General features: G+C 37.4%; 1 protein-coding gene across 6 annotated transcripts in view; it reads right to left on the bottom strand.

Moving 5' to 3' along the window:
• ABCB4 (ATP binding cassette subfamily B member 4) overlaps positions 1 to 18949 on the bottom strand; it is a 73821-nt gene that overhangs the window by 23007 nt on the left and 31865 nt on the right. For 4 of the 6 annotated variants that reach the window (XM_063708648.1, XM_019030301.3, XM_063708649.1 and 1 more), the window contains 6 exons: positions 18609 to 18719; positions 18265 to 18390; positions 15148 to 15351; positions 14616 to 14786; positions 6329 to 6490; positions 1677 to 1847 (listed from right to left, as the gene is read on the bottom strand). In XM_063708648.1, the coding sequence (XP_063564718.1) occupies positions 1677 to 1847; positions 6329 to 6490; positions 14616 to 14786; positions 15148 to 15351; positions 18265 to 18390; positions 18609 to 18719 (945 nt within the window). The remainder of the gene's footprint in view (positions 1 to 1676; positions 1848 to 6328; positions 6491 to 14615; positions 14787 to 15147; positions 15352 to 18264; positions 18391 to 18608; positions 18720 to 18949) is intronic. The other 2 variants (XM_063708651.1, XM_063708650.1) reach the window with 1 other exon arrangement.

Here is an 18949-nt window from a genome sequence, read left to right as displayed (position 1 = left end):
TCTTTAAGTCCCTATCTCCAGCATAATGAATGAATCTTTTTCTTTGTTTACTGCTCTTCAGCACACAAACAGGTCCCTCTAATCAGACTTAATCTCTCCCTCTCCTTTGGCATGTTGTTTTCTCCCTATGATGGTACTTGGGACAATCTTGTTGATTGCAGCATTTCCTGCCTCCCCCTCTTCTCTGTACATTTCTTCAAGAGACGTGCTCCTATAAAATACTGGAGTTTAAAGAGATAGCAAAATAACTCTCAAAATAAATGAGGAAATGAAAAGTGGATAATTTCATAGCCAAAAGAGGGGAAATTGCTTATCTTACTTATAATAATGACGCTCCAAAATGGTACAATTGTTATTCTTCTTTCTATAAATATACCAAGATTAAGCCCTCTAAGAGAGTCCTTGTAATTTCTGCAGTAATAGCGTGCATAGATAAAAACAGATGCAATGAATTATTGGTAGAATTAGTTTTCTCAGGCCAACACAAGAGTAAAAATAAACTCAGTCTTCATCAACAAATAACATCAAAATATATCAGAACTATATCTTGAAATAAGGAAATCTTTTTTTGGAATGGATTCCCTCTGTATAATAAAATTATTTGTTCCAGCCTGGGCAACATGGTAAAACCTCGTCTCTACAAAAAGCACAAAAAAATTAGCCAGGTGTGGTGGCACACACCTGTAGTCCCGGCTACTCAGGAGGCTGAAGTGGGACAATCAGTTGAGCCCGGGAAGTGGAGGTTGCAGTGAGCCAAGGTTGCACCACTGCACTTCAGCCTGGGCAACACAGCAAGACCCTGTCTCAAAAAATAAAATTAAAAATAAATAAATAAATAAAATTATTTGTTAACTGGAATTAATAATCTCCTAAATCCAACGTTGCTATTTCTCACCATTCTCCTCTTTTTCTAAGTAAGAGAATTCCAATCTAATTTAGAATGTCAATGCATACAGCAAAAAAAAAATGAATTTTCCATACTCATTGCTAAGTATGGCCATGTGATCGAATTATGACAAATGACTTATAAGTAACAGTATTGTGTGGGAATTCTGGAAAACCTCTTTGTTTCTTCCTGTTGCTTGGACCACAGATGTGATAGGTAGGGCTTCAGGAGCCACCTTAGATCATAAGTGACCCTGAGGATGGAAACCTGATGCCAGGGTAGTGCAGATAAAGATGAAGGGAGCTTGTGTCTATGGGGACTGTGGAGCTACTGTTCTAGCCCTGGGTTTTTCACCTCTAAGATTTTGGCATGTGAAACAGAAATAAAAACTCTTAATTTGCTTAAACAGATGCTATTCTGGGTTTCCTAATATAGATAATCAAACGTAATCCTACCCAATAGAGTATGCAAATATCAGGGCCTCTCGTTTTGGACCAGTCTTATTACCTCTGGACCTCAAAGATGAATGTCAAATTTAATTTTAATACTAAGCATCTCAGCGTAAAGACTACATTTCTGGATTTTTTTCCCTTGAAAATCCATTTATAATTGGAACTGATTTCAATTCATTGTCAAATACATTTAAAATTTGAAAAATTTTTTCTTTACAAAGAGTATGGCTCACAGTAGCAGTCATCTGTGCCTGAAAAATATTTGCAAGGCTAAGAATTTCAACAATTGTAGCAAAACTACAAAGTAAAAGAGTTAATTTAAGTGAAAAACAACTTACAAGTCCATTGGTTTCCACATCAAGGCTATTCTGACACATTTGTGAATTTTTAAGGTTTTTCTGAGTAGAATGCCTAAATAGGCGAGATTTCCAGCGATTTGGGGCCATTCCAGTGGCAGTCTTTTCATCATTTAGTTCAAATTCTTCTGACTGGATCTGGCTTCCTGATGTCTGAAAGAATATCAAGACATTAAAGTGTGTGTGTGTGTGTGTGTGTGTGTGTGTGTGTGTGTGTGTCTCCAAATGGATGTAACCTCCAAGTTTAGAATCATAAAGCAATTTGGAATATTACATGTATCAAGCTTTTCAGATTTCCTAACTGCTTCTCAATCAAGGATAGCTAGAAAACTATAAAGTATAGAAAGGTTAAATTCAATTTGAACAATAAGAAAATTGGAATATAAGAATATTTTCTAAAAATTTAAAGACACATTTTTCGTAATCCAGAAGGTATATAGGAATTTACTTAATATGCAATAATCCAGGGAACAAGTCATGGCCACCAAGAAAGGGAGGAAGACTACATGGAAACACTAACAAGGGCTTGTTTTTAAAGCTACAAACAAGAAAAGCTGAATCAAAGGGCCTGGTAACTACCCACGGGAGGTAAAACTGTCTTCCTCGACTGGCTGGGTATGGTCATCTTCCTTCCTCACAGTCCTGCTCTCATGCACACCTCGGCCCATGAGACCCAACATGCAGGCTCAGCCTCATTGCTGGCTGTGAGATCAGTTCTCTTTTTAATGGGAATGGGGGTGGGGGTGGTGATCTAAGGACTTCTAGTTCACCGCCTAGTAAGGGTGAGGGAACATCAAGCCCTGCTGGAGTTGGACTTTGGACTGGTTCCCTATTTGCTTCCTCCATGTCCAACTACACATCTTAATAGTTTGCTCAGGGTCTTAGTCCTTGTAGTAGTGTCTTGTTCTTGCTCCTCCCTTCAAGACCTGCCCTGAACCCAATCTTTGGCTAGTGCCTTACTGTACATACAATAGCCAATCATGATCTCTTAGTTTTCCAGTTGCTCATTCAACATCTGAGAGAACACTGCCCATGTGCTTATATATTGCCTTGAACCACATTGCAGTGATATGTTCTGCTTGGTGGATTTCCTTATTTGCTCATTACTGAATCAATTTTATACCATCTCTCAACAAAAACCAACCTAGGCTACAGACTTTGTAATTGATCCCTTGCATTCTCACTGCCATCTGTTCCCACACTGCTACCAGATTTATTTTCCTAAAGGGCAGCTCAAAATCATTCCCAGCTTCCCACTACCTGCCCAAGCCTGGATCCCCAAAAATCTTGCTCATGGCAAGTCAAACCAGACCACCTCTCATGAATACCTCCCCAGAACTTTTCCTCTTTTTGTAATCTCATCCATGCTATCAAGAGGTCCATCTCAATGCACAGTTCTTCCAATAAGCCCATTCAGATTTTAGCTTCCTTCTATGACCAAATGAACATTACCTGTCTCTTTCATAATATTTTTTCTGTGCCTTACCTAAAACACTCAGTTGGTGTCGGGTGCTTCAGCTGAAAGGTCATTGAGCTCCAAGCCAAGATAGCCACTTTTCCACCAGGTGTTAAAAAGTATCTATTTAAAACCAATAGCCCTCATTTCTTCCACCCAGATATACTTCAGTTGTCTCAAAGATTTAATTGTAAAAAAGCAGAACAAAAAATGCTGAAAGGAAACGGGGTGAATATCCTTTCAGAGAACAACCTCAAATCCTGAAGACATGGAGGAAAAAACTGACAAACTAATTATATACATTTTAAAGCTTCTTTATGGCAGCCAAATACAACAAAGTGAAATTGAAAGGAACAAAGCAGGAAAAAAAAATCTCTCCAATACATGCAAGAGAAGAGTGTATTTTCTTTTTATGTAAAGAGTTCTCACAAATCAATGAGAATATTATGAACAACACAACAGAAAAATATCCTAATACAGGAACAAATACTTTCACAGAGGAAGAAAAATATAAATGGCCAATAAAAATGTGGAAATAAGCTCAATCTTATAAATAGTTAAATTTGAAGATACTGTTTAACTCTTTAAGCTGGCAAAGATGAAAAATAAATATGAAATAGCTATCAGTGGCTGTTTGTAGGGATTTGGCTTATGATGACTTTCAAGTTTCTAGAATGTAAATGTTTGGATTTTTAAAAAAAATGCTTGATTTTTAAAAAGAATGCATTACCTTTATAATCAGAAAAAAGTTAAGATACACTTAAAAGAAACAACTAAGAGCCAACAGTCTACCTAATGGAAAAGCAGTGATACTTGTTAGAAACAATACCAAAACAAGGTTGAATGAAAACCAGGTTGGTCTTTGAGACTTGAGAAAAGAGTACTGCATTAGCTTGAGCATCTGCTGACTCTCAGGCTCATAATGGGTCTTTCCCTCATCTCTTCAGCCTCACCAAGTAAGTGGGAGGGCAAAACTCAAATCAGAAATGGGAAATGTGGGGGTACCCAGGTGGAACCATTCAAAGGGGCTGAGAATCACAGAATGCCAGAGCTGGTAGACATATCAGAGGTCATCTTACCTCAAGCCCCTGCTCATTTAGCCAGTGAGGATAACAAAACCCAATTTGGTTAAATGACTTGCTCAAAGCTATTGCCTAGTTGGTGACAGATTTCTATCATGCCAGACCACTGACTGTTCAGTCTTCAAATGTACAACTTTTCCTAAGAAAGTAAGCTTGGGAATTTGATATAGAAAGGTCAGAGCTGTCTGTATCTCTTTAGCAGTCTCCCAATCCAAGTCCTGATGGAAGCAGAGGTCATTCTTACAAGAGCTTATGGCAATATGACAGCCTGACAGCCAAGTGGTTATTTCACTTGAGGATTCAACATGTCATTATGGGCAAAATCACAGACCCTTGGTAGCCACTCATGAAATGAAAACTAAAATGGATTTAAAGTAACATTTTATGCATTCCTAACTAGTGAAATGACAAAGACCCTTTATGGTGGCTAGGCCATATGGTAGCATTCGGCAAAGACACTATCATTGATTCCCTCCACTGGAGAACACCCTCTGGCAAATGCAAGCCTGAGTTATAAAACTTTTCGTCATGTCATTTGGTATTTTCATTTGGGGGAATTTGCAAATTTTAGTAACCACCATTTATCATCATCTAATTTGTGTCAGGTCTTTTTTTTAAAAAAAAAAAAAAAAAGAAAAACAGCTTTTTTAAAATATAATTAACATATCACAAAATCCACCCTTGTAAACATTTCAGTACACAAGTATTCAGATGTTTATTTTTCTAAACTTATAGCAACCTCTCATGGTAGGTTTTGTATTCCAAATGTAGAAACGAAGGCTCAGAAGAGTTAAGTTACTTGTCAGAAAGCAAGGCAAAATTTTGACAACCTTTTTTGATCTACTTGTGCTCACAGTGGCAATATTTAGAATAGAGAAATACTGGAAACAGACCAAATATCTAACTTTAGAAAAATGACTAATTTCACACATTAATAAAATGAACTTCTGAGCACCCATTAAAATAATAGTATGTGGATGACGTATATCTGAAATGTTAAGAAGAACAAAAATATGTGTGTACATGCTAATTACAGTTGTATCAAAGCAAATGTATATACTTTCACAAATAGAATCATTCATAGAATAAAATATTCTTAGGTTATTTATTCTGCAATGTTGCTCAAGTGACTGAGTATAATAACATGTCTTAATAATATGAAAAACCAATCGTTATCAATATAATCTGTTTTAGGAACTAGAATGAATGAGTGTTCTTTTCTTTCTTTTTTCTCTGAGACAGAGTCTCGCTCTGTCACTCAGGCTGGAGTGCAGTGGTGTAGTATCAGCTCATTGCAATCTCCACCTCCCGGATTCAAGTGATTCTCCTGCCTCAGCCTCCAAAGTAGCTGGGACTACAGGTGTGCACCACCACGCCCAGCTAATTTTTGTATTTTTAGTAGAGATGGGGTTTCACAATGTTGGCCAGGCTCGTCTCGAGCTCCTGACCTCAGGTGGTCTGCCCACCTCAGCCTCCCAAAGTGCTGGGATTACAGGCATGCGCCACTGCACCTGGCCTGCTTTTTCCTTTTAAAAGACAAACTATTCACTTCCTAGAGCCACAAATCTTGATGATGATCTTATTAGGATCATCTGGGAAACAATTTTAGATCACATGAGACCTCCCTCAACCACTAGAGATCCTGGCTGGTCAAAAGGAACCCTACAAGCAGTGCTCTGGAAAAGGCTGTCACTTGTCAATGACTTCCCTAAAATGTTTCTGGTAAAGTCTCTGGCATTCCATATAACTCAGAGCCGGGGCTCCTCGGACAAGTGCGAAACACTTTTCTCGTCCTCTGACTCCCAAAACTCTGACCATTCCATTATGGTAGAAAGGACCTTTTAGTTTGACCACATTCCCCAGGCAATTAGGAATCTGTCCTAAGGAATACATCCATGATGTTTTTGGCACTTTCCCCTATTTTCTCACCTGCCACCTCTTTACAGATTCTGATTTAAAGTCTCAGATATACACTTTTAGGCATCTTGTTGAAGTTTCTTCTTGCTCAGTATAGCATTCACTGGATCATATTTTAATATTTAAAGAACACTATATTGAGGAGCAAATAGCAGAAAAAATTCCTGAAAAGCAAGTACCTGCATGTTGACAAGTTTGAAGTACACCCCTTCCTTCTTCATCAGTTCGCCGTGGCTTCCTTGCTCCACAATTACTCCATCCTCAAACCCAGCGATGACATCTGCATTTCGGACCGTAGACAGTCGGTGTGCTATCACAATGGTGGTCCGGCCTTCTCTGGCCTAAAAGAACAAAAATGTGGTGCATCAGGGTTACAGTATTGGCACACTGTCAATTAACATGCACAGTTAAGCACTTGGATGAATCCTGTTTGTAGATGATTAGAGAGTAGTTTATACTCCAGATCTCTGTGTGATTATGGCAAAGGCATCACTCTTTATGAAAAATTAAAGTCAGACGAGTTTGGGACCAGACAAGTGGCTAACCCCTTCAGTAGGAGGATGGGTGATTTCTCCAGAAACCTATGGTAGTGTCAGTGTTTACTTAAGAAAAATAAGGGTTTGATCCTTCTTCAGTGTTTTCACACTTGTCTGAGAAGCCCTAGCTCTAAGTTATATGGAATGCTAGAGACATCACCAGAAATATTTTAGGGAAGTTGTTGCCAAGTGACGGCCTTTTCCAGAGCACTGCTGTAGGATCTCTTTTTAAGAGCCTGATCTTAACTAATTCTGATGAACTGAAAGCAGGCAGTTTAGGTGAAAATGTACCTTGGAATCAGGACTATTAAAATTATGGTTCAAAAGCCATCCAAAGCATAATCTCTAGGGTAAGGCAAGTAAATCTGCTCTTTAACAAGTGCCCTAGGTGATTTTTATGCATGCTAAAATCTACAAATCACCTGTCTAACTAGTTTAGTGGCCTCATATGTTTGCTTGGTGTATTTATAAATGGGCATTTAAACCCTGGATAATGCCAATAAAAGTATTGATATTATGTCATTAATAATGGCTACTCTTTCTGACACTCATTAGCCCTTTTACCCAATAGCTTAAGATCACTCCTACTCTGAGACAATCAAACCACATCATTAGGATGGTTATTAGAGAATAGTCTAATTCACCTAAGTGGTTAACATATAAATTAAAAATGAGAGGCTAGATTCATAATAGGCAAAGAGTGGAAACAATCCAAATATTCATCAATTGGCAAACAGATTTAAAATGTGGTATATCCATACAATGGAATATTGTTAGGCCATAAAATAGAATGCATTTTGATTCACATCACAACATAGATGAACTTTGAAAACACTGTGCTAAGTGAAAGAAGCCAGTCACAAAAGATGACACATGGTATGATTTTATTTATATGAGATATCTAAGAGTAGGCAAATTCACAGAGACAGAAGGTAGATTCATGGTTGCCAAGGGCTAGAGTGAGGGTGGAATGCAGATGACTGGTTTCTTAATGAGGTGGTGAAAATGTTCTGGAATTCGATAGCAGTGATGGTTGCACAACCTTGTGAATATTCTAAAAACCCCGGAATTGTATATTTTTAAAGGGTGAATTTTATGGCATGTGTTTGTATCTCAATTTTAAAAAAATAGCCATGAAAATTCTGAAAAAGAAGTTAATGAGAGGAGTAATGAGAAGGAAATATCTCTAACAGATATTAGCACATAAAAAGCTACAGCAATTAAAATAGTAAAACCTAGGAAAAACCAGCACGTGAATGGGTAATTTGATCAATAGAACCAAATGGAGAGTCCAGAAATAGACATAAACCATCTAAGAATTTAATTACAATTAATATGGTACTACCTATTGGTAAAGAAAAGGTGAATTATACAATAAATGGTATTGGGACAATTGTGCAGCCACTTAATAAAGTAATGTGGTATTTCTACTTTAGTCCTTACATTAAAATAAATCCAGATGAATCAATTGTTTTTAAGTAAATATAAAAGAGAAACATCACTGGAAAGAGAGAGAGGCTAGAACACAGCTCTCTTGGACAACATTTAAGACTATTCTTTGATTTTTAGTATATAAGCCCCAAAGAAGCACTCACAAATATTTACTTACATGGAAGCTGGGTTTAGTCCATATGTAATAAGGCATATACAAAATAATTTGATTACTGTAATTATATTCATGATGCTAACAGTGATGAATAAATTGCTAACAATGACTATATTATCATGATGATGATAATAGGTTGATGATATGTCAACATATATACACAAAGGAATTGGAATCAGATGTATGAGTGAATGATTGCTATGTAAAAGAAATAAAGTATGTGTTCATCAATTTAGAAGTAAGCAACTGTCACCTTTGACCAAGAGAAGTTGGCCAAAGTAGAGCTTTGACACAAAAAATTGTTTTGTTTTGTTTTGTTTTTCAGAGCTCCCAGACACCCTGATGGTGACAGGACATTGATAAATAAATATCCTAGATTTAGGGACACCAGCTATTATGAAATTTAGACCTTTGACTAATTTGGGATGTTCAGGGATGAAAGGCAGACCTAAACAAAGGGAGGACTAATCTACTAGCCTTTCTGGAACTTTGGTAAAACAGCATCAAAATGAAACCTTTTGGAATCTTTTTATAAAAATCACCATAGAATCACCGTTTTCATTCTTTTTTTTTTTTTTTTTTTTTTTGAGATGGAGTCTTGCTCTGTCGCCAGGCTGGAATGCAGTGGCATGATCTTGGCTTATGCAACCTCCACCTCCTGGGTTCAAGCAATTACCCTGCCTCAGCCTCCCCAGTAGCTGGGACTACAAGTGCCCACCACCACACCTGGCTAATTTTTTTTTTTTTTTTTGTATTTTAGTAGAGACAGGGTTTCACCATGTTGGCCAGGATGGTCTCAATCTCCTGACCTCGTGATCCGCCAGCCTCAGCATCCCAAAGTTGTGGGATTACAGGCGTGAGCCACCACACCTGGCCACCATTTTGTTTCTTTTCCTGTTCTTCTATGATAACACCATGATCAGGAGTGTGCATGTAGGTATGAAACTGTATTGCCTTTCTTTAAAAGAGTCAAAATACAAAATCTGCTGTTTTATCTTTCTTCAAGATCTTATATTTAATAGCATTTTATTTATTTTGACAAATAGTTGCTATCTGTAGAGTGAAAAGCTAATATGGTCATCACTATTAAAATTTATTTTAGGGCTGGGCGCGGTGATTCACGCCTGTAATCCCACCACTTTGGGAGGCCGAGGCAGGCGAATCACAAGATCAAGATACTGAGACCATCCTGGCCAACATGGGGAAACCCCATCTCTACTAAAAATACAGAAATTAGCTGGGCGTGGTTGCATGTGACTGTAGTCCCAGATACTCAGGAGGCTTAGGCAGGAGAATTGCCTGAACCCGGGAAGCGGAGGTTGCAGTGAGCCAAGATCACACCACTGCATTCCAGCCTGGAGACAGAGCGAGACTCCGTCTCAAAAAAAAAAATTATTTTAATGTAGACATATTTTCTCAATGAGCTGGGCCATCATATTCAATTTAGTAAATATTTATTTAGCCTCTACTATGTGCAAGGCACTGGGCTGTTGTAGAGATTCAAATATGAGTCTTTTTATTAATTCTGCCTCCTGGGGTGGTTTATTCTTCCTAGGAAAGAGAAGGCATAAAAATAAGTAGGTAACTACAGTAAGCTGTTGCCACACAAGGAAGTCCTGATCAATGTATAAAGGATCCACAAAATAAAAATATTATTCTTCCAGGATGGGTAATTGGGTAGAAATAACAGTAGATATAATAGTGATACATCCTTATGGTCCTCAGAGGCAAGACTACAATTTATGAAATTCAACTTTTCATCATTAAAAAGAGAGTTGGATTGTAAGTTAGAGTGACTGGCTAACTGATTGATTGGTATCATCTTTGGGGAGATAGTAATAAAGGGTTTATCTTTAAAGGTATGGTTTATTGCCTGTAAAAATATTAGCATAGTTACCTTGCAATGTGGAGCCAATTAGTGCAGATTATAAACTGTTTTCATAGCAACTATGGCAGATTAATATGGCCACAAACACTGCAGCTTCTCCTATACAGAAGTGGAGCCAATTTCTCTGCCTCCTCATATCTGGGCAGGCCCTGTAACTTGTTTTGACAAAGAAAATGTAAAGAAATTGATTTCTACAACTTCTGGAGCCCAGGACTCAAGGGATCTCACACAGCTCGTCTGTTTGCCATCTTCAGATGTTACCCTGGAACCGCAGTGAAAGGAAGTTTCTCTAGCCTCCTGAAGGATAACTGGCTTCAGGGAGGAAAAGCAACCTGCCTTAGGCAATAGCCATCCCCAACTGCCAGGCACATGAGTGAGGCCACTTTGAATATTCCAGCCCAGGTGACCCAGAGCTGAAATAAGACTAGGCAAAACCAACAGAAAAACCACTTTACCAACCCATAAATTTGTGGGCAATAAAAGTTGTATTTTAAGTCACTAAATTCTTGGCTTAAAACAACTGATACGGAAATTAGTAATTAGATTGGGATGCTGCTGTAACCAAAAACCTAAAACATGTGACATTGGCTTTGGGATTGAGTGGTAGGTGGTGGTTGAAAGGAAGGTGATAATATTGTTAGTGGAGACTGAAACAAGAGTAAAGAAATTGCTATTAGAGGATAGAAAAGGAGTACCTTCATTATGTAACCTTGGAAAATTTGACAAAAATATTTCCTGCAGTGACTTGGAAGAAAGACATTTTACTTAATGAACCTGTACATCTGGCTGAGGAGATTTCAGACATCTCTAGACAGACTATAGGAGAGACAAGTGGATTCCCCTAGCTGTGTACAATGATGTTTGGGAAGAGAATGATCAGCTAAAGAATGAGCTACTTGGTTACAAGGAGAATTTAAGACAATAAAGCAGACCCCAGTACTCAGTTGGCAAATGAAGTTGTTAGTCATCCAAAAAATTAGGGCAAAAATCAGAGTGTGTAGGTGTAAGATTTTTAGCAAAAATCTCTGAAAGATTTTAGGCAGAGCCTAGTGGACACTTTCAGCTACAAAAAAAAAAAAAAAAAAAAAGCCTTAAAAACTATTTAAGAGTTTTCTGATGGCAGGTTCACTTGCAGCCCAAAGAAGAGAGGAGCCTGTCTCAAAATAAAACATATAGGCATAACTTCTGGGGCTTGAGTAAATGACAGCTAGATTCTAAGTAAACTCACAAAGTCTTTAAGACAGTCCTTCAGCTTAGTCTAAAAGAGACTGAAAAAAATACAAAATGAAAAGGGCCCCAAATTTCTATGGGCAGAAACATGCAAAGAAATCCACTCAGCTGCAGATACAGATCATTTCTTATGAAAAAGGAAAGCCCTCTTAGAGGGAAGGTAAAAGACCCTGGAACTAAAGAGAACAATGGACTAGGGAACCCACTCCTGGGGAGCAGAATCAGGCCTTAATCAAGAAACATCCCATTTCCCTGCAGTAGTGGGGTAATTGGCTGCATGTCAGAATCACTATGGCCAAGGACTGCTATAAGCTTTCTGTTCTCATCCTTTTTGAATGAGTATCTGCTATGATTATCCTGTCCCTGCACCACCACTCTATGTTGAGAGTATGTGTTGATGATAACTTGTCTTTTTCATAGGTCTGTGGGTCAAGATGAGCTGAAAATGAAGACCCTCATCTGTATTAGACCACATGCAGATCTTCAGATACTGGTCTTTGAGCCAGATGCTATCACTGTATGAAAATTTTGAGGGTCTGAGGAAGAGGTGACCTTCTTTTGCATGTGGAAGAAATGTAAATAATTGTGACAGAGGGCATGCTTTAGAAGATTCAATATGGTCACAGATTTTTTACTGCTCACCCATTAAGAGGCACAGTCTGTTATCTCCTCAAATCTGGGCTAGCCTATGACTTGCTGTGACCAACAAGATGAGTTCTGGAGTCTAATCCTCTGGACACTTCACACATTAGTCTTTGCTCTCTGGGTACACTGCCCTGAAACTTTCATATAAGGAAGCCAGGTTAGCCTATTGTACGAGTGTGAGAAGTCACATGGAGAATTGAGATGGCCAGCCAACAGCCAGCGTGGGAGTGAGGCCACCATGGACCATTTTAATGAAGCCATCCCTCCAGGTAAATGCAGCCATGTGCTCAGGTGGAAAGAACAGAGGATCTACTCAGCCAATACACTGAATTGTTTTAAGCGTGGACTCAGGATAGTTTCTTACATAGCACTAGGTAACTAATTTAGCAACCAAAAAATAATAATAATAATAATAATAACAATAATCCTGGTAATGATAATCACCATAATAATAGCAGCAGCCAACAATATCAAGTGTTTCCTATGTGCTAGGCATGTGCTAATAACTTTACATGCAGTATCTTGGTTATTCTTTAAATAATCCTATGATACTATTTCTGTCCCCTCTTCCCCTATTACTTCAGAGATGTCTCAGGCTTAGAGAGGTTAGTTAATGTGCCCAAGGACACAGCTAGAAAAGAACAGAGCCAGGACTCCAATCCCAGCCTAGCATCAAAGCCTGTGCTGTTAACCATCACCCTAAGCTGCTAATGGCTTTTCCTGGAGACTTTAAAAAATTATGAGTAGTTCATCAGCTATTTTTAAAGTAAATATAAAAAAGGTTATCAACTGAGGAGTGTGCTATGATCCTATAGAACACGAAGAAACAGCTAAAATTGAATGAATTGACTTGTCCAAATACGTACTAAAACTTGCAAGGTCACAGTTTTTCTGGCAGAGGTCATATTATGAAAAACAATACATACTGGTCCTCTCCAATAATTCTATTCTTTTAGCACAGCAAGAACTATATTGTATATTGAATATCTGTATCCTGGAAATGATTGTAACCTAGACTCCAGGGCTGAATAGGACTCTTTTTTGTTTTTGATTTTTTGGTAAATATATCTCTCATTCTACCCGACTTTACTCTAAAAAGTCTATGCCAATACATGAATGTCTAATTATATTTTTAAGTTAGAATAGTTTAACTTATGCATGTATTACTTTATGATGTACTGCTTTAAGTAACTTCAGAATAACCAACCATATACCAGTCTCATATGCATTATATTTTGACTCCTTAATATCATGATTTAATATACACAAAAGCAGTATAATTCAGTGCAAGAATTTGTAAGGAATAATTATTATTGTCTTATTGATCATTATTAAATTATATAAAATAAGTCAAGATATTGGTTGGGTGCAGTGGCTCACATCTATAATCCCAGCACTTTGGGAGGTTGAGGCAGGATGATCACTTGAACTCAGCAGTTTGAGACCAGCCTGGGCAACATGGCAAAAACCCATCTCTACCAAAAATACAAAAATTAGGTAGGTGTGATGGCACACACCTGCAGTCCCAAGCTACTCAGAAGGCTGAGGTGGAAGGATGGCTTGAGCCCAGGAGGTGGAGGCTGCAGGGAGCCATGATCACACAACTTCACTCCACCCTGGGTGACAGAGCAAGACCCTGTCTTAAAAAACAACAAAAAGAGTCAAGATATTAAGCTGATAAACCATGAGGCATTAATTAACTACAGTTTACAGCATAAAAGGGAGTTATGTTAACTTAGGATTCAGATATAAATTTTCCTGAGAAAATAAGGTTCGTGCAGCTTGTCTCTTAAATTGTAAGAGGTGGTTCAGATAGAATTCCTTAAGGAACTTGCACATGTTATTACTGAACTGTCTTAAATCAAATATATTTATGATATTTATGTGTTTGAAACTAATTTCTATGGTGTCATCTGACTCTGGTATTTACATTGTGTTGTTAATACAGATGACATCAGCATTACCCCCAAAAGTGTACCAAGATAAGGTCTTTCCTGTGACACTTCAGCTTAGTAAAAATGCTAATGAGAGACTTAGAAATATCTGAGCTGGACAGATGAACTCAGCACCCTTAAAATGAATTGCTTATTTATATGCTTAGACAAGTACAGAGTTGAACTTTATTTCCAGAAAAGCACCTGGTCACCTACATGAATAGATAAAGATGATGTCACTGCCTACAAAATAGGGTGAGTATTCTGAATTAGTTTTCAGCTGGACCAGTGTCTGGATAACTGGATTTAAAAATATATATATTTTAACATGACTACTTTTGGTGAAAAGTAGTCTTGCAATAGCCCATGTGCAAGAAATAAACAAAGCTAAATGGCTTGTTGTAAAGACCTGGATCTGGGCTCACTGCACCATGGTCAAAACAAGTCAGTACCCTTCACCTCTCTCTGAAGACAATGTAACCTGACAGAAAGGAGAAATCAATACAGCTCCATGAGGTAGCTTCATTTGCTATGTTTCTGTTTCTCAGTCCAGACTCTGGAAGCACTGGCAGGAATTTTCAATAGGTTTCAATGTGGTGGTCCTTCAGCTTCTTAAGGTCTACTGACCTTATCCAGAGCTGCCTGTACCTCAGCTTCACTTTCTGTGTCCAATGCTGACGTGGCCTCATCCAGCAAGAGGATCTTGGGGTTGCGAACCAGGGCACGTGCAATGGCGATCCTCTGCTTCTGCCCACCACTCAGCTGGGCCCCTCTCTCTCCAACCAGGGTGTCAAATTTCTAACACGGAAAACATGGATCAGCTCTTGAAGTAACTTAAATTTTAAAAGGCTAGGAATTCTATAGAACTACATAAAGACAACATGCAGCTTTGTCTTAACTATTTTAATGTATCATAAAGTATGATAAGATAAATGAATTCTGAATTATAAAAAACTGACACATGCTGTATAAAATTTTATATTAATCATCTACCAGGCTATAATCCTTTAACCCCTAACTGAGTCATTCAGGGGACTTATCTAGCAAAGTTGGACAATCTTGCATCTCAAACATTATTAGCTAAACCTTTGAAGAATAAACTCAGTCCTATGAGGTGAAATTCTAATTTCAAGGACAACTACTTTATCAGAGGCTTTACCTGTGGTAATTTCATGATAAACTCATAGGCATTGGCCTCTTTTACAGCTTTCTTTATCTCATCCATGGTTACATTTCCACGGCCATAACGAATATTTTCAGCAATTGTGGTGGAAAACAGCACCGGCTCCTGACTCACCACACCAATGATTTCCCTCAGATAGTTTACATTAAAGTTCCTAATATCCTGCCCATCAATGTTAATCTGAAAGAAAGAAATATTTCCTATTAAGTATTCAACCATCTAATAGCTGAAGTATCAGGACCATTTATGAAAAACATCCTACCTAATATTTAACTTAGTTCAGTGTTTAGAAATAATTAGAAATAAACAGCAATATGCAAGAACAAAAATAAAAAGCTTACGCTCTCTCCTGATATTTATTTTCATATATACAGTTTTTTCATGGAAGGATTATTTGCCATAAACTATTTTGGGTTTTATGGTTTTGGCATACCGTTATTTTTATGTTCCAATATTAAATTTAAATAAAAATGCACACTTATCTTCCTGGTCTACATATAATTTTGATAGCATTATGGTGTTTTGCTTTTTTTTTGAAATGGAGTCTCGCTCTGTTGCCCAGGCTGGAGTGCAGTGGCGCCATCTCCACTCACTGCAAGCTCCGCCTCCGGGGTTCACATCGTTCTCCTGCCTCAGCCTCAAGAGTAGCTGGGACTACAGGCGCCCACCACCATGCCCGGCTAATTTTCTGTATTTTTAGTAGAGACAGTGTTTCACCATGTTAGCCAGGATGATCTTGATCTCCTGACCTCGTGACCGCCCGCCTTGGCCTCCCAAAGTGCTGGGATTACAGGATTACAGGCGTGAGCCACTGCGCCCGGCCCATGTTTTGCTATTTTTTACATGCTTTAATTTACTTCATTTCTTCTTAAATATTTGACTTACTTCAATATTTATTGCAAGAGTAGAGAATTACTAAGTTGAAGATTATGATTTATTTTTTCTCCCTTGACAACAATTGCTTACATGTACAATGACTGGATTTGCTGGGCATTTGTTGCTTGTTAATGAAAGGCTAAATAATTATCTTAAAACATTTTAATAACTTACATTGTCAACAGGAACATATAAATATATCTGTTTCATTGTAATTTACTAGCACTGGGTTTTATCATTTTAATCTGTTTTCTTCCAATTAATAGGTATGAGGTGATAGCTTATATCTGTTTTCATTTGTATACATTTATAAATAAAGTTGACCATTTCTTGAAACTTTTTACAAATCTTTATATATTCCAGAGAGTCGCATGTTCATAATGAGCAGGGTTACCTTCATATATTCATATTAACTTCTCTAATAATAAATATAATACTTTTTCCATATATAATAAATCTTTTGTTCCAATTCATTACTTTATTTTTGTCCTTTTTTTTTTTTAATTTAAAGACAGAGTTTCATTCTGTCACCCAGGCTTTGGAGGAGCATAGTGGTGCAACCATTGGTGCAACAATAGCTCACTGCAGCCTTGAACTCCTGGGCTCAAGTGATCCTCCTGCCTCAGCCTCCCAAGTAGCTAGGACTATGGGTGCACACCACCAGGCCTGGCTATTTTAAAAAATATTTTGTAGAGACAGATTCTCATTAGTTGCCCAGGATGATCTCAAACTCCTGGCCTCAAGTGAACCTCCCACCTCAATCTCCCAAAGTGCTGAGATCACAAGCATTAGCCACCATGTCAGGCCTTTATTGCTTTCTTTCATCATAGTTTTATTGGTTTTTATTGGAAAGAGGCTTAAGGAACAACTGAATTAATCAATTATACCACTGGGCATTTTTTTCTATTATTTCAGTGGTAAGAAAATTGTTAAATCATGATGTTAACAGTGAATATCTCTGAGTTATAGAATTTCTGAAGATCTTTTTTTCTGTTAACATATGCTTTCTTTAAAAATGTCAGTTGTTTCAATAATAATTTAATTCTCAATGGTTGGTATTTTGCCAGGTTCTTTTTTAAAAATAAAGAAAATATTTACACTTGAACCAACCCAGAGTTTACTTTAGTAAATGAGAATGGGCCTATGTTCCCCCATAGTAATATCAGATTTTTCCAATAATATTAATTTTATTAAATTAAATAAATAGTTCCATGTATTGTAGAAAATTATATATTAATTCTGGAGATCTCTGTTCTGTCCCAATGCCTTTTTATGATTTTTGGTTTTGGCATGCCATTATTTTTACTTTTTACCTTATAATCTTCTGTTTTCACAATTATTGAATTATAATCCATTTTAATATCAGATAAACTCAGTGCTCTAAAATTGGGACAACTGAGGAAATTCTGAATATAGCTCGTGGACTTGTATATTGCATTAATGTTAAATTTACTGATTTTTATCATTGTTTTGTGGTAATCTAAGAGAATGTCCTTTTTAGGAATGTATTCTGAAGTATAAGGGTATACATAATACACACACACACACATAAACACACACACACACACGGAGAAAGAGAAGATGATAAAGCAAGTGGGTCAAAATATAAACAATCTAAATCTGGGTGAAGGATCTGTGAGTTCTCTAGTTACAATTTTCTGTAAATTCAAATTTATAACAAAACTTTTAAATGGCAAAAAAACATACCCTAGGCTATTACTGTCCCTGTGTTTCTAGAATTTTCTCAAGAGACTAGTTTCTTAAGAGACCATCCCACTTTCCCCCTTAGATATTCCAAAGTTCAAGAAAACTCAACTGTCTTGGATGAATTTAATTGCTGTCCTAAAATATCTGGTGACCCTAATTGTCATCAATTGTTGCCAACAATTGCTATATGGAATATGTTTGACCAAACTCTAACTGATTGAAAGTAATCCTCTCAGTGGTTTGTAGACTGCTTTGCAGTAATTTAATGTGTTATGAAAGCTTAGTCAGAACAGAGGAGAGCTTTGTCCAGCTTCCACAGCTTTTATGACTTATTTAATGCATTTGTGAAACCAGCCCAAGAGTGTGAAGGCATTATCCATAGGCATTGCCATTTTGTAGGCTTTTTACCAAAACTGGATTCACATGCAAATTTGTTACTGAAAAACCAATTTCAAAGGGCCAATTTGTATCCAGCTTCCCACTCTGGAAAGCTTGGTTCTTCCCACTTACTGTGCCCTCATCAGGGTCATAGAGCCTCTGTATCAGCTGGACCGTTGTGCTCTTCCCACAGCCACTACTTCCAACCAGGGCCACCGTCTGCCCACTCTGCACCTTCAGGTTGAGGCCCTTCAAGATCTGTAAGGAAAATGAGAAAAAGGAACACACTTCACAACAAAGCCCTAAAATGGGAATAATTCGATTCAGTTTGAAATTTGAAAAAAAAGTATCAAATAAGGGAATATAACCCCCAAAGGAAAAGGCACATAAGTATCAAAATAATAGAGACTTTATTCTTTAAAATGATTCAACAATCAACCTCAGCTAGGAATTCCTATAAATATTACTTACAGTACCTTGACGTTAGCTCGAGAAGGGTAAGAAAAGTGAACATCATTGAACTCCAAATTCCCTTTGATGCTGTCTGGTTTGTGTCCTCTCTCTGAAAAACTGTCAATTTTAGGATTCTAAATAAAACAAAATGTAATGACTATTCCATCATAGCACAAACAAGTTGCATTTTTAAGGAATATGATTCAGCAAATTCCAAAAATAGGACCTGGAATGTCACAATCACCTTTACATAAGAAAAACCCAAGATGAAGATTGTGTGTATATGTATGTGTGCTGTTTAAATAAATATTCCTTTTCAGAAAATAGTGTTTTCCTGAAAAGTACATAAGAGATATTCATCTCA

The sequence above is a fragment of the Gorilla gorilla genome, chromosome 6, assembly GCF_029281585.2.
Source record: "Gorilla gorilla gorilla isolate KB3781 chromosome 6, NHGRI_mGorGor1-v2.1_pri, whole genome shotgun sequence".
Taxonomy (NCBI): domain Eukaryota; kingdom Metazoa; phylum Chordata; class Mammalia; order Primates; family Hominidae; genus Gorilla; species Gorilla gorilla.
Note: the sequence above shows the minus strand (reverse complement) of the source record. Positions and strands in the feature narration are given on the sequence as shown.